Source organism: Cheilinus undulatus, linkage group 21 (genome assembly GCF_018320785.1).
Source record: "Cheilinus undulatus linkage group 21, ASM1832078v1, whole genome shotgun sequence".
NCBI lineage: Eukaryota > Metazoa > Chordata > Actinopteri > Labriformes > Labridae > Cheilinus > Cheilinus undulatus.
In genome coordinates, this window is record NC_054885.1 from 17,793,691 (window position 1) to 17,809,689 (window position 15,999).

At 38.4% G+C, this 15,999-nt stretch overlaps 1 protein-coding gene across 11 annotated transcripts in view; it reads right to left on the reverse strand.

The window, feature by feature from the left end:
- arhgap23a (Rho GTPase activating protein 23a) overlaps window positions 1-15,999 on the reverse strand; it is a 96,503-nt gene that overhangs the window by 5,849 nt on the left and 74,655 nt on the right. For 5 of the 11 annotated variants that reach the window (XM_041778546.1, XM_041778544.1, XM_041778537.1 and 2 more), the window contains 15 exons: window positions 14,441-14,596; window positions 13,526-13,640; window positions 13,399-13,438; window positions 11,990-12,127; window positions 11,591-11,899; window positions 11,445-11,506; window positions 11,248-11,366; window positions 8,023-8,141; window positions 7,783-7,935; window positions 6,608-6,686; window positions 5,055-5,128; window positions 4,821-4,910; window positions 4,610-4,735; window positions 4,477-4,518; window positions 1,893-1,986 (listed from right to left, as the gene is read on the reverse strand). In XM_041778546.1, coding sequence (XP_041634480.1) covers window positions 1,893-1,986; window positions 4,477-4,518; window positions 4,610-4,735; window positions 4,821-4,910; window positions 5,055-5,128; window positions 6,608-6,686; window positions 7,783-7,935; window positions 8,023-8,141; window positions 11,248-11,366; window positions 11,445-11,506; window positions 11,591-11,899; window positions 11,990-12,127; window positions 13,399-13,438; window positions 13,526-13,640; window positions 14,441-14,596 — 1,716 coding nt within the window. The remainder of the gene's footprint in view (window positions 1-1,892; window positions 1,987-4,476; window positions 4,519-4,609; window positions 4,736-4,820; window positions 4,911-5,054; window positions 5,129-6,607; window positions 6,687-7,782; window positions 7,936-8,022; window positions 8,142-11,247; window positions 11,367-11,444; window positions 11,507-11,590; window positions 11,900-11,989; window positions 12,128-13,398; window positions 13,439-13,525; window positions 13,641-14,440; window positions 14,597-15,999) is intronic. The other 6 variants (XM_041778540.1, XM_041778538.1, XM_041778541.1 and 3 more) reach the window with 5 other exon arrangements.

Genomic DNA, 15,999 nt, shown 5'->3' on the forward strand with positions numbered 1-15,999 from the left:
CACTAAGGATGCAACATTCACTTTTCTTTTGCTTGCGAGACCTGGTGCAGGTGTTCTGCTCAGAAAAGCATGCTGTGAATTTAGTGCCTATCTCCTGTACTCCTACTGTACTACTAGGGATTTAAGATCTGGGAAAAATAATCTATTTGCAATTTCTTCCCTTAATATTATAATTATGTTTTAAGTTTCTTCATCCTATGTATTTCTTAAACAAACAATAATTAAATCCAATTGCTGGCTTGATCAAACAGCCCAAAAATGGTGGATGCTACGAGTGGCGAGGGAGAGCCGAGTGACAATGTTTTAGAGATTGTGGAGGCTCCAGTGACTTTTAAATCTGATGTGTGGAAGCATTTTGGTCTCCCGGTGTCAAGAAATGAGAAAGGAGTAAAGGCGATGGGCATACTCTCAAGGACTCGTTCACAATCCCACTTCCCAACAACAGCGCGAGGGCTCAACAGATCTCAAAGTGTTTCAGTAAATATATAGAAAACTCGCTGGAGTCAAAGTATAAGTTAATATCTTTAAGTCAAATGCAAATATATGGCATTTTTGCCTATATTGTAATAATCAATAATAACAAAGTGTAATTGCTGATTAATAAAGGCAAGGTCACTTTTTCCCCAAGTTTTCATTTGTTATTTAGTTTTTTTTAATACCTAAATAAGTATTGTACTGCAGACCTATTACAGAGGTATGATCATATGGTGACATTTTTATATTGCTACATCCCTACTTGTACCAAATCAAAGTGATGTTGTTTATTTATAAGAAAACAGCAGGTTTTTTAAAATGTATTTTCCCAAGTGCACACAACATGCATCCATACTTTACCTCCTATTTCCTGTCTCTATAACTGGTTTTTAAGCTTCAATTATTTAAAAATGTGTTGGTTGCAGCTCCAAACACTACACTCAGTCTGTGCTGTGGCATCAATCATCAACTGTGACTTCTGTTCAGCAAATTAACAGAAATGATGCCACCTAGTGTGTGAGTGTCTCTGAATGGGTAAGAACTTCCTGATTGGTCTTCTCTGACTGAAGCAGCCTGCAGGATGTGAGGGAGTTGTCTCTCATTTTACACTCCAGTTTCACAGTCTAAACAGCAGCGTCAGATGGAGCGGCTTTGACAAACATCCAGTCATCCATTAATTCATCGCGTCAGAGCGGGAGCACACTGAAGTGACTCTTCTACTCAAAGTTTGTCTGACTGTCAGGAGGGGAATGGAGACCATGAAGACACAAACCATCACCGACACTATCAGTCTTTCTCTCGTTCACCCGCCCACACACACATTATTTTACTTTCATAACACGATGCACTGACTCAGTTACACACGCACACACATATTGCCAGGGGAGTTCCCATCCTACCGCAGTGGCTGCTCCACAGGCTCAGCTAAGAGAAGGAAATGCAGAGAAACGTACAGAGAAAGTGAAAGATGAGCAAACGTGGAGGGAAAGAAGAGGTCAGCAGAGAGGAGAGAAGTAAAGGCACGCTGAAAAACACAGAAACACTCCGAGTGAAAACCCATACAACTTCATTTCTTATGCTGCGTTCAAGTTCTGCTGGAATCTAGGAAACTCTGGCTTTGAAATGGGAAATATCAACATTTAGCTGTCAGCACCTGAGATAATTTTCAATCTCATTTTGTTTAAAAAGCAGAAAATTACTTTTGAGATGTATTTTTGGACACAGTTTCATTTTAAAGTTCCTGTTTCCTCATCAGTACTCTGGAAAATTTAGATGGTAAATATGACGCACTAAAAGGGAATTTCCTCTTTCCAGTATCAAACAGAAAGCAGCATTCTCTTTGTGTTGTTACAGCTAACGGTATGCTTTTGGTTTGTTTGTTAAAGTTGGCTCTGACTGGCTGACAGCAGCGTGCTCACCTGAGGCCTCCCCGAGCAGAGCGGTCCTTCCGATGTTGGATAGCAGGTGGTCAATGTTTGGTGCGGGCTGAACGTCCTCCGTGTCCACCGGTGTCTGAATGGAGGAACGAAAGATCATCATTTAAATGTACAAGAAAATTAGACAAGTTCTTTATAATTGACATCACATTTTTGCAGTTAGATTTTATTATCTGAATAGACGCTACCTACAAAACCAACTGTACAAACACTTACACATTAAATCAGGGATTTCAGAGGCTTTTGTGCACACTTGCTTGCTTTATCCTTATATTTCTGTCACAAAGATTACCTTACAAACATCAAATAAACTCTTGTGTTTTAGAAAACAATAAAACTGAGAGCTCCGATGCTTTACATATCTTTTACTTTAACTGCTACAGCTGATAGCATCCACTCCAGACTCTGCACTCAACTTTTATTAAAGTAAAAAAAAAACTGTTTCTTGAAGAGTCTCTGCTTGTATTGCTGAGCAGAACGGCTTCATTTTATTGTGGTAGCAAAAGAAGTTATTGAGCTGATGCTCCATGTGTTATGAAATTAGTGAAACAATCAGCTTGAGGTTTTACTAACCATTAAACTCTTTTATAGTGCAATGATTAGCTGACTGAAAAATTAAAAGCAACTATTTGGCAAATACTTGGTTAGTGGCCTAAAAGTGACAATTTTAACTAAAAATCACAGACACCTGTGGGCATTAGCCTCTTGAATGTGAGGATTTATTGATATTCTTAAACATTTATGGTAGCGACTGAAGAGTCTTTGAATTAAGGACTGTTGGCCGGACAAATGGAGGAAGTTTAAGGATCAAATTGGGCTCTAGAAACATTTAATGAAGAAATCTCGCCATTTCTTTGACAATTTTTGAAAAGGTAGATTGTAACATTTCAACACTGATGTGTCTGCATTAATTAAAATTACATTTATTTTGTTGATTAATTACACCACCTCAAATATTTATTATATACTCATAAAGCCCTGTGATTGACTGGCGACCAGTCCAGGGTGTACCTCGCCTCTGGCCCAATAACAGCCATGATAGGTTCCAGCCCCCTATCACCCTGAACAGGATGAGCGTTCTAGATAGTGGATGGACGGATTTTTTTCTAGATAATTTTAAAGTGTCTTGAAATAACCTTGGTTATGAGTTGGCACCAAAAACGTAAAGGCTGATTGATGATATTCAACAGTTGTCAGAGCCAGAGAGATTTTGTAATGGTCCTTGTTCTGTAGTGGTCCTTGACATGGCGGCCTGCAACGAATGTTAATGTTGGCATAGAAACCCTGGATGTTAAATTTAAAGGTGCGGCTCCACTGAATCCGTCCAAGCATCATGCTAAGCCCACCTCTGTTGCCTATTTTTTCAAACAAACCACAGCAGATCCCACACAACCACAGCACAAACCCTTTCCAGTCATCCAGCCCCCTAGCCAAGAAAACTAATTTCTGAAATCATGTTATTTCTACGGCCATAAACATCTGCTACTGTTACCACACTACTCACACAGGGCAAATCTGCACTAAAACATTTTAAATACATACTTTTATCCTGTCTAATTTATTGAATGAGCCATTTTTACTCTGTTTTTTGGAATGAATTGTTTTCATGTCATTTGTCTTTGGTTTGTATGTTGCGGTGTATGTAGAGCTACACGTAGGGCATTTTTCTGTGATGATAGACAATAAAGTTTTCTGAATCTGAACTGAAGTCTTTTCACTGAAAGCTAAACTCCATAAGGTGTAGGTACTAAACATTAAAAATAACCATTATTGTGGACAAATTTCACATTCTGGGAGAGAAAAGCTGTTTTAAAAGTGTTGACATATTCTGGAGAAAAGCTGTTTTAAAGGTGCTGACATATTCTGGCTTGTTCTTCCAGCAGGTGGGAGCCACATGCAAAGCATTTTGGGAACCCGAAGCAACGTGGGGCCAGAAGCCGCCGGCACTTTTTAACGTCTTTTCTCTCTCAATACATGAAATTAAACTTAGACAACTTACGGGGTTCAGCTTTAATTGAAAAGACACCTCTAAAGGCATGTCAGCAACGCAGGTGGGCGGAGCTCTGTTGAGTCACCGCATAGATGGATTCACTCTAAGACTTCTGCATAAGAAAGTGAAAACTGCTACTGCAAGCTGACATTCTGTTGCTGTATCTCATTCAGGGTTTTTTTTGCGCTACAACAATTATTTTCTGCCATCAGCAGTGCATTCTGCCCCCGCTGACCTCCATAATGCTGTAGCTCAAGCCAACTCTAGTGCTTACTTCTGGTTTTAAAATCAGGATTTCATTCAACAAAAACAGCACTCCATCAGATGTTTTTACCAAACGGTAAACCACCTTTTCATGGATAAAATTCACATAATGAGGGATAAACTCTTCTAAAATGGTCTTCCCTGTTAATGCTTCAAGACGGTGGTTTACTGTTAGTAAAGTCTTGACTTGTTATCTTTGTTTATTGTTTTGATTTTGAGCCTCCTGATAGTGAAATGTACGTACTGTATGTCTGACGTCTCTTTTTAACAGTATGATTTAAAATATGTGACTCAACAACACGTGAACCTTACCTTCTCATCTTTGTCTAGCTCTTCCGTGAAAAACCAGATGCACTGTCAGAACAAGAGAGACGTCGAGATATTTAGTATTAAAAGGAGCATCCGTCATTTGCATGTGTGCTTGCATATGTGTTTCATCTCTCACATGCTGTATGAGGGTCTCCACGATCTTGTAGCGGTCAGGCATGTGTGTCACCATGTCTTTCATGTTGTCCTCAGAAGTCCGCACCAAAGTCGGCCCGAACACCAGAGCCAGGTTACGAGGCTCCATCTGCACACACACCAGACATTATTACCACACTGCAATTCATGATTACCTGGAATCATCATTTACATACTTTAATTCCTCCACACACCTTGTTTTTATCAGAGTTGTCAGCAACAGTCTTCAAGTGGCTGACCAGGAACTTCAAAGTGTGGTAGTAATGATCCGGGAGGTCTCTGATCTGCAGTGGAGAAACAAGAGGAATGACAACACTGATGAACCTGTCTGACCTGTCTGAGGTCTGTTACACACGCACAGACGCACACAAGCGAAGCATGAAAATGATTCATTCCAGCCTCATTCTTCTCCTCAGAGAAACACTAACCAGTTTCTTCATGGTCTTCAGGCGGTCGGATGCGTTTTCCATGCGGTTGGCATCGATGAAGTCATTGTACTTATCTACAGAAAAATGTGTAAAGCACATTAGAAAAATACAGACCAAAGTACGGCACAGAGACTAAAACACAGAATAAAACACAAATGTTATAGATCTAAAAACAATACTAAATATATAAAAATGACATATTAGAATGCTGTAAAATCCATAAAAATATATAAAACACATGAAAAGCCAGTATTAAGAAAATAAAGACATGCTCAAAGATGTGATTAAAAAGTTTGTACAGTGGACATCTTTCTTATAGTTTGTTCTACAGTTTAGTAACCACTATAGAAAAGCTCTGATTTTTCTTGTTCTGTTCTTCAGAACAACAATGAGAAGAAGCTGGTCAGAAGGAATAAGAGATCTCAAGGGATTTTGCTTTCACAAGAAAATGTACTGAAGCTTTGATCCACTTAAAGACAAAAAACACTCGATTTTTAAAAATGAACAGGAAGCAAGATGGAGAAGGCCAGGATGAGAATATGCTTTCTTATTTTATAAGACAAGCATCAGCACTGTAAACGTGTAAATATAAAGTGTAATAAAGTACACTGCAGCAGTCCAAATGTGCTCTTATAAAAGCATGACAAACTCTAAGTACAGTGACCTGGAAGTGCAGTTGACAATAACAAAGTCTGACAAACTTTATGAAACAAATTAACAAAAACATTTTTACATTTCATAAAACAATATAAATTTTATAAAATATTTTTACAAAAAAGAAAAAAAAATCATTTTATAAAACATGTTTACAAGGGGAAAAAAAAACAATTTAAATTTTTCAAAACATTTGATGTTTTGTCTAAACTCACGCAAGTGTTTCAGGTTTTGTAAATTTGTTTCCTTAATTGTTAAACTGTTTATTTTGTCATTTGCATTAGTGTTTTCTTAATTTATTTATTTATTTTTATTTCCTTTTTAAAAAGTGTTTCAGAATTTTAAATTTGTTTCAGAAGTTGTAAAAGTGCTCCACAACTTGTAAATTAGTCTCAGATCAAGTAAACGTGCTTTGTGTTTTGTAAATTTGTTTCATGAAATCTAAAAATGATTTTTTTTTTTTTTACAGTTAATTTGTTTCAGGCTTGGTAAGAGCATTTAAAAAAAACTGCCATTTGTAGTGCACTCCAGGCCACCGTACATTAGAGATCATAAAAAGATGAAACAAATTCAATCTTGGATAAAAGCATTAGATTATTAAAAGACTTAGTTCAACAACAAAATGTATCTGTTGATCCAATGGAAAATCACTCAGTCTTTGTTGAGGGGAGCATCAAATTCCCATCACAGTTTTAGTTTCATTAAAATTTAAAAAGCTTAGTTCACCCAAGCTTTGATATCTTTAGAGGTTTGAAAGCACTGCCATTATTTTTTTCAAAGGCAAAGAAATTTTTGCGTCATCAGCATTGCTGCAAGTTAGTTGTCTGATAGGAACACAGGCTGTGTGAGGCTTCACTGTGTCTGTGTGTGATGACTTGTCTCGACATGTTCAGACTCACCGTTTGTGAAGAGCGGCTCTGGAAGTTTTCTGAAGAATGATTTGAGTAAACTGCTGACAACATTCAGGTCCTGCCACTTCTGATGACAGAAAAAGAGTTGACCTTCTGTATTTAGTGATTCAATGATACAAGAATTTTAACAAAAACACTGTAGTTTGGGAAAATGTTACTCATGTCACTATAAGAATATAGCACTGATTACAAAAAGATGGATTCTACTAAAAAACAGAAGAAAACAAATCAAATCTTTACTAAATACCACAAAATAGACATGGAAACATATATCAATAAAGTTTTATTCTATACAGTCATGGGATGTCCAATGCTGCCAATAAGAGGGGAGAGCTTTATGGGGCCAAATCGGGGGCTCATAGAGGTAAGGAAAATAATGTTCCATTTTAAAATTGATCTGTGATAACCATATCTTATATTCAACTTGAATAATCACCACTCTTATTAAAGGAACAAGAACATTACTTTCCAAATGGCTAAACCATTTGAAAGTAATTTGAGACTTCATAGCTACTGAGCCATGATGTGCACAAAGAACAGGACGCCAGAGAATAAAGTAGAAGGAACAGAAATCATTTTAAGGGAAAACAAGTAATTGCAAAAAGAGGCAAATAGGTGAAAATGGGCAAAAATGAGTAAAAGGGGCAAAAATTGGTGGGAAAAAGTGCTGAAAAGTGGTTACAGAGTAGAATAAAGAGTAAAAAGTGCAAAAATTTGATAAAAGCAGCAAAAATGGGTAAAGGAAGGCAAAAATGAGTGGAAAATGGGGAAAAGCTGTAAAAACTAGTGGAAAAACTGGTTAAAGTTGTTAAAATGTGAGAAAAGGGGCAAAAGAGAGGCAAAAATGGGCAGCTAAAAAGTAGCAAAAATGCACAAAAGGTTGCAAAGTTGGTTGAAAGGGGCAAAACTTGGTCAAATGGGGGAAAATTGGTGGAAAGAATGATGAAAAGGGGTTAAAAAGTGGCACGAAATAGTATTTAGAATATCAAAACCTTAAGCTTGACACACTTTCAGTTCCAAAATCAGGAATCATCATCATCATCAATAAATCACTAGGGAGGGACCGTTCACTTGGTATTTCAGGGGCCCGGGTAATTTTGTGGGCAGACCTGGAGAAATCTGTTGGTCAAGCTGTTATTATGTTTGTATTTTTGCTTCCTGACCTCTTCTGTTGGGTTGATGTCAACGCCCTTGTTGAGCTGATCCTGCAGCATGGATACCATGGCGTTATTCCCGGGGACTCTGTAGATCCCTGTGTACTCCAGACCCATCTCTTCTACCAGACCACAGCAGATCTCCACGATCAGTGGGATGAACTGAGACACACAGGCAGAATTTAAGCACAATAAACACCTTCAAAAAATCTTTAGTTTGACTACATTAGGCTAAAAACCGAGGCATACCTTATTATTGACACCTGGCTGACATTCCTCCAGCCTCACACCGAAAGCTTTAGGCCCTGCCTTCTTTGTCTTTTTCATGATGTTGATTCCCCATGGGGACTTTGGAGGGCCGCTCTCATCTAGAAGCAAAGTGAGTGAAACATTTTAATGGAAAAACCTCAACAAAACTGGGAAAACTAAACATCTTTACAGCTTTAAAAAACAACAGGACAACAAGCTGATTGCAGAGAATGAGCCTCTTCCCTCTTGCCACTTCTTTTATTAGCTCCAAATAAGGAATTTTGTTCGGCTCTCTCTCATTCTAACGTTTGATTTCACAGCTGGTCAATCTCTTTTCTATGTTAGCCCCGTCTTTCCAAATTAAAGTAGAGAGCATTGAGGACACTGATGTGGAGATTTCAGACAAGCTATGGGCGAAAGAATTAGCTGGGATCAGATCAAATTGATTAATGCAAGGCTTCAACTAATACAGTTTAAAGTTACAACAGGCTGCATTTGACCGACCGAAAGACTGACAATTTTTTAATCCCAGGAAAATTCAAATTATTCCAAGACCAAATTAAAACTTCTCCTTCCCTTTATCTCTGGTACAAGTAATAACAGGTTGGGTGACCAGGACCTTAGGTCATCTTTTCTGCTCATAACTTCAACTTTAAAGCTTTTGGGATAAGCTTTTGGGTTGCTCCATCATTCTTTGACGCTTTTGTCTGCCTTAAAAACAATCCCTGAGGCTTGAGATTTTACCAACAAAAGGAGTTATCTTGACACAGTGGAAATTAGCTAAAATGTTATGCTTTCCTGCCTGTACCTTGTAGAAATGAGGTATTCTGCTTTTCCAGTGCTCATCTAAAATTTCTTTAGAGTTCTGATTGCTTTTATTGAATACAGTATCAGGGAGAAAAACCGTCACTGTGTTGGAAAGCCTTGTATTACACCGCAGTGCATTGTTCAACTATGTGCTGCATTGTTGGATGCTTACTGATTTTTGCGCTTTTCCTTTGCCTTGCCCTTCACACATTTATATTTAAAAAAAGGCAGAAAACAAGCTAGAATTGCTGAAAGTTGATGAAAGTTTCCTAGAGAATAAGTCAGAAATAATGTCAAAGCTCTCTCCCTCTGGGTGACAATCAAAGGCAACAACTTCTCATATTAATTCTACAGCATATATACTGTTGATTATTGTTGATTGGGATCCCCATTAGCATTGGCACATGGCCACGGCTATTCTTCCTGTGGTCCAGAACATAAAATAGTTTACATACAAATAGTACATATAATATTAAATGAAGTAAAACATACATACACTTTCATCCCAACCTCACCACTCCTACTCAAGACACAGCAAACAACACATAAGTTAATAGACAATCCCAGATGATTCCAAGCATGCCTTAAACATTAAAAAGATAATAAAAAAAAACAAAACTGACAAAAAACAAAACAAACAACTGCAAAGTGGCTTATTAAGAGCAACAAAAAAGCAAACAATCAAAAAGTTACAAAATTTAAAAGTGCCAAAAAAATGCCATTAAATTTTGGAGACCTTTTAAATCCAACCTTCATCTGTTTACCCACTTATTATTATTACTTTAACACTTTGCAATATTCACATTTCCATTTAAATTAGGATTAGATTAAACATATTACATGTCTTTATGTACATGAAAATTTTTACACCTATAAAAAAATGTCATACTTTCATCAACCAGCTTTAAAGTCGTTTTTTAAATAAACCCAATGTACTTGATTTTCTGATATAATCAGGTAGTTTATTCCATTCAGTGATGGCCCTGTACATGACAGATTTCTGTAGTGCACACGTCTCAGCTAAAGGCAAAGCAAAGACACCTTTTGCAACCTGTCTCATATTGCCACCATGAATTTCATCAACACGTACTAACTTAGAATGTAGACATCTGGGTTATTTAATCAAAAAAAGGAGAGAAGATTGTAATTAAGCCTGTCTTCAACTTTGGGCCATTGAAGCCTGTGATGCATATCATTTACATTAGCTCTGAAAGGGTAACAGAGGACCATGCTTGCAGCTCTATTTTGCGCAAGTTGTAGCTTTTGAATGTCTTTTTTTTTGATGCACATGACCAGACTGCAGAGCAGTAATCTAAATGTGACAATGCTAGCATTTGGGTTACAAGTTTAACAGAATGATCATTCAGGAAGTAAGCATTTCTTTTAATTGCAGACACAGCTCTGCCCATTTTAGTTACAATATTATCAATGTGAGAGGCCCATGGACCATGACAGTTTATTATCAAGGGTAACACCTAGAAGCTTTACATTAGACACTTGTTCTATTGCTATTTTATTCATTGACAATGAAAATTGTACATCTTTTCTTAAAGCATGATGAGACCCAAAGACTACACATTTTGTTTTTAATATATTTAATATATGTTATTATCAACCCATTTAGACACAAGATGTAGTTCTTTCTGCAAAATAGAGTTTAATTCAGCAATAGTTTTTGCAGAAGAGCGTAAAGTAGAATCATCTGTGTACATGGTCACATTAGTTTGATTCAAAGCTAATGGTAGGTCATTTGTGAAAACAGAAAATAATAGCGGACTAAGGCAGCTCCCTTGGGGAACCCCGCATTCTAAATTACTAAACATGGAAAAACAGCCATTAAAGTAGACATATTGTTTTCTATGAGACAGGTAATTTGTTTGATAGAAGTTCATGTCCACAATATCAAAAGCTGCACTAAAATCAAGTAATGCACTGCCAATTATATTTTTCTTGTCAGTATGATTTCTCCATTCATCAGTCATTAGAGTCTATGCTGTGCATGTAGAGTGACTTTCTTTGTAAGCATACAGGGAGAATACTGATAGGTCTGCAGTTATCACTACTGAAGGTTTTCTTTTGATTATTGATGATGGGTATGATTTTAGCAGCTTTCCATTCTTGAAGGAAGACTCCCTCTTGTAAACTACAACTGAAAATAAGATGGACAGGTACAGCAATATAATCTGCCATTAATCGTACAAGCTTACCACCCAGATTATCCAATCCAAATTGAGTGTTATTTTTTACAGATCTCAAAGCTTTGTTACTTCTTCAAGCGAGACTGACTGCAAAACAAATCTGCAACTTTTAAAATCTTTGGCCCACATTATGAAATTCTTGCTTTCCTAACAGTTGCGACAATATTATGATCACTTAGCCCAACAGGGGTTGAAATGACCTTGGACCATAGATGCTGACCTTTGCCATCTGGTTTTGGAGAGCGTGGTGCCCCGGCTACATTTTCTGTCTTTGTGAGCAGGAATGGAGGTTTCATGCGAGGCAGTCTGGGTGAGGAGTCAGGTTTACTGCCTGTTGGACTGCAGGGGGAGACAGAGAGATGTGTTTGATTAACGCAGTCAGATAAGAGCAGTAAAGTCTATCCTCAGATGACTCACCTTTGTTTTCTGTAATCATTCAGTTTCTTATTGATAAGGGCCTGCCTGGAAAAGCCGAGCTCCTACAACAAACAAACACAGTGATGACCTGGTTCCAATAACATCTTTTTAAATAAAAATTGAAAGATATAAATGTGTCTTCTGACCTCACTGTCTGTCTTGCTGTTTTCTCGGATGACCTTAATCCAGTCCAGCATGTCCTCACGGTCCTCCGCCTGCAGCAGGTACTCACAGAAATCCTGCGTGGTCAACCGCAGGGCGTGCTTTCGTTTGGTCTCGCTGTACGCGATGTCCACCAGGCAGCCTTTGATGCTGATTGGCTGCTCGTCGTCCGCCGAGCCTCCTATCGTAGCCCCGCGAAGCACTGCTTCCCTCTTGTCTTTGTAGAGGAACAGCGAATGGGAGCGAAGAACAGAGAAGACTCGCTTCCACGGTCGCATGCCGCTGCCCACCTTCTGTGAAAGACAGATGTCATGTGGTGAGTCTTTATTCTACAACTTCATTTCAACTTTGATCCTGCTGATAATACAGTGAAAAGTTCCCACCTTGCCCTTCTCTGTGAGGATCTGTTTGTAGTGCAGCCATCCTTCTCTCCTGACATCGCTGTATGTGATGTTTCCCAGCTCTGAGGTGGAGTGTCGTTTAGATCGCACCTCCTCTGCTGTACCGAGGTTGTCTAAAGACTAAAACAGAGAGAAAAGTCAGCCCACTCAAAGCCATTACTTCATTGATTCAGTTTAGAAAATTTTGGCTCATGTGTAAATATTAACATAGATATGGTTTTTTTTTATTCTTGTGTTGAGCCCACTATTGACATGTTTCTTTGGCCATGGATTAAGACTCCTCCTCTTGCAAAAAAGCATTATGTAAAAAATGAAAAAGTAGAACTTTTGGCATCAGCACATTAAGATGGTTCCTGCCTCAACTTTATGTAAGTGGACAGAGATTTTTCCCATCAGCAAGAACTTCTAAAATTTGATTTCTTGATTCTTGACAGACCAAAGGATAAACTATTGTGGCAGAGATAGGCATACTAAAAGAAATAATACTTAGATGTAAGACCTTTGTTCTTGAAAAAATATAATATACATTTATAATCATAAAACAAATGATTTAATAAGAATTATAACATATTAGTTTAATGTTTGAAGTCAGTGACACTCAACTGGTTGAGTCACAAAAAATGTGGCATTTTGTGATGACTTGTGGCTCTTTTAAATCTACTTGGTTAAAAACAGTTCCCCCAGAAAACCTTTAAAAAGGAAAACTTGAACTCAGAAATGATCCTTTGCAAGTCACATCAATCAGTTTGTTTCCCTTACTTATACAGTAGGCTTTAAATGTCCAAATTTTATTGTTGACCTTCATTTTTTGTCTGTATGATTCCATCAGATGTGTGCAATAAAGAATATGAAAGATAAATATCACTGACTCTTGAGAAAAGGCAAACATGTTCTGAACTTGTCTTTGTACTTTTGTTTTACTTCAGTACAACAAAGTGGACAAGTGGACACTTTAGCATCCATGTCCACTTCAGGCAGCTGTCTTGTATGCTTGATTTAATTTCATCCAATCACTTAAGCATTGCAAAAATAATATATGGGTCATAAAGTCTTAAAATTACTCTTTGATGTTTTCCTTTATTATGCAAATACAGTTTGATTTCTTTCAGTCAATGTAACTGTGTCCAATTTGCCTGTTAAGATTGTTTCTTTATTTTTATTTTCTTTATTTTGTTTCAGGATTTAGTAAAAGAAGGAAAACATGTGAAATGTGTGTATTTTAAAGGATTATTTCTGTGCTGTTATGCCTTTATTGAGCTACGATTAAGTCAGACTTGGGAGTGAGAGAGAAAGGGAATAATGTGTAGGAAAGGAGCCATACCTCTGGGTCCTGTAGACTTAATCTCTAGGCTACATTTGAAATGTGTGTAATTTAAAGGCGAAGAACTTACCCCATCTGTAAAGAAACTCTTCACTCTCTTCGGTAGCCTCCTATTAAGAACAACAACATGATTAAGTGCCATACTTTCCTACAAATGACATTTCATCAATGTGATTTTAAGACTAAATTTGACTCACGAGAAGACTCGTCCTTCCTCTCTGAATGTGTTGAGTCCTTCGTCACATGACTTGGAGCGCTCTGTGGTTATGGCTAGAAGATAGGAGGAACGGCGACTGGATTTAATACTGCCTGCTTGATGAGAGGATGAATGAGCAGCGAGAGAGACAGAGAGATAGAGAGAGAGAGGAGAAGAAACACAGAGACAGAGAGAAAGACAGGATGTTGATGTAATGCCAATCACCAGAATGGACGGTGTTGGATTAACCAAGAGGGGCACTGAGCAAGAGAGGGGGAGGTGATGGAGGAGGCCCAAGATTTGAGTTGAGGTGAGGGTGGATGAGCTGAAATGGTGGGTTAGATTAAAATATCACTTCTCTCACCACTGGCATGCAGGAAGAGCTTCTGTAAACACTGACTAGCATGCAATTAAACTCTTAGTGCAAAGACAAGTACCATGCGAGACTCTGTCTGTCCAATTCAACAGTGACATTGTAAGAATTTCTTGATACAAGACAATTACAGTCATAGCACTGCTAAAATCTCATTTTTGCAGGGATTTTTTTTTGAGCCCATGAAGCATTTTTACAAGTGAAATTAAAGGAAGTCAGTTTCATGAAGGAAAAGATTTTCTTCACTTGATTCTCTAAAAAAGTCATAGAATACGATTTGCATTAAAGACTTGAATGTAAGCATTCTTTTTTCAATAATGTTGACAAATTAAGAGTTGAAACAGACAAAAATTCCCAATAAGATGAAAATTTTAGCAGCAAGGATGAACACCAAACCAGAAAAGTTTAAACATTTCATGCAGGCTTCTTTAACTTGTCTCTGGTCCTAAAAACATCACCAACAAACACCAAAGGTGCGATTCTTCTCAGTTGCATGCACTGGGGGAGCAAGGGAGGGAAGGAGGAGAGGAGGGGGGCACTCACTGCAGTCGTGTGAGAAGAGCCTAGTGAGGGGGAAGGAGAAAGTGGGGGAGGCGGGGCTGGTGACCACGGCGGGCGCCGAACTCATGCCGCTGGACACCACCGAGGACGCCGGCACGTGGCGGGCGCGCAAATCAGCGCCGGGGCTGGTCGGCTCATCTGTGGGAGGAGGGAGGAGGGAGGAGGGGAGGCAGGAAGGGAAGCAAGAAGGGATAGAGTTAGGTGTTAGAGAAAAAAAGATAAGAAAAACAGAGGGGAATCAAAGGGATTAGATTAGGAAAAGGCGAGGAGGAGGAGAGGTTTAAAAGGAAGAGGAACCACTGGGTTACCAGATAGAAAACAAGATCTTGAAGTTTCTAAGACATCTTTAACATCATTAAATCATCAATTGTTTCTGCAAGATAGACACAATGAAATCACACTTCAACATGAGGACTGTTCTAGGCATAAGAAGGAAGTAAACAGAAGTCAGATCACAAACACAAACATCCTGGTTCATACTGTAAATGCAGAAAACCAAGCTAAAGAATCCTAATTCAAATGCAGCCTGACTAAAGTGCAAAATGTAAACAGGTAGATAAAAAACAGGCAACAAGTACTGCAGTACCTGTGTCTCCTTCTGCCATAAGAAATGCTGGTCTGTAGCTTCAGGAGGGCGTTTGTTACAAAGATTTACTGACTACAGGTTTCAGTTCTTTATAAAATCTACAACAGAGTACAGGGTTAAGTGTAAAATGTTAGAATAAGAGGAAACACAGAATACTTTGGATGGCTGAACTCTGATACATGTTTGTTTTTATGGGTCAATTTTGTGCCTTTAATTATTAAAATATGTGGAGGAGTTTTAAAGATCACACTGGCTAAAAGTCTTCAATAGTTTCAGCTGATGTGATGAGATATGAAACTGTAACACACATTCAGATACACACTTCCTGAGTGACAGAGGATTAGAGAGCAGCCTGATATTTGCATAAAGTGAAGAGAAGCTGGATTTGCCGGTGACATTTAAACCGTCAGGACTGAGGTGCTGCTTGGTTTCGATGTGTTCCCTATAGAAGCACCAGGGGGCAGCACAACCTCAAACACAGTCCACCACATGGTCTGCAAAATTCTTGCCCCAGGTTTTCTTCTCAATGTAGCTCTGATTTAGGTGATGTTGTTCTTCCTCTTAATGCCTTTCACCTCCCTCTCTTCTCTGTTGTTGGTTTAAATCCACCCACCCCTCTTTCTGCTCCACTCTTTACTCCTGTGCATACTGGTGCCCCAGCATCAGGCGGAAAACATTTCCAGTCTGGGCTGAGGAATCTGCCTGTTTACAGCGCTGCTCAGAAATAGTCATGCTGTGGGTTTAACAAAGGCCGTCATTAACGGGCAGCCAGAGAGTGAGCTCAGAGCCAGACGGAGACAGACCAGCAGAGGGGAGCAAAATACTGCAGCAAGCTCTGGACCAAACTGCAGCATATCCTGAAGAAAATATGGAGCTCAGCACGCAGATGACATGATAAGAAAGGCAAAAAAAGAGAAAAAGCTAATATACAAAATAGAAAGTAAGAGAAGACAAA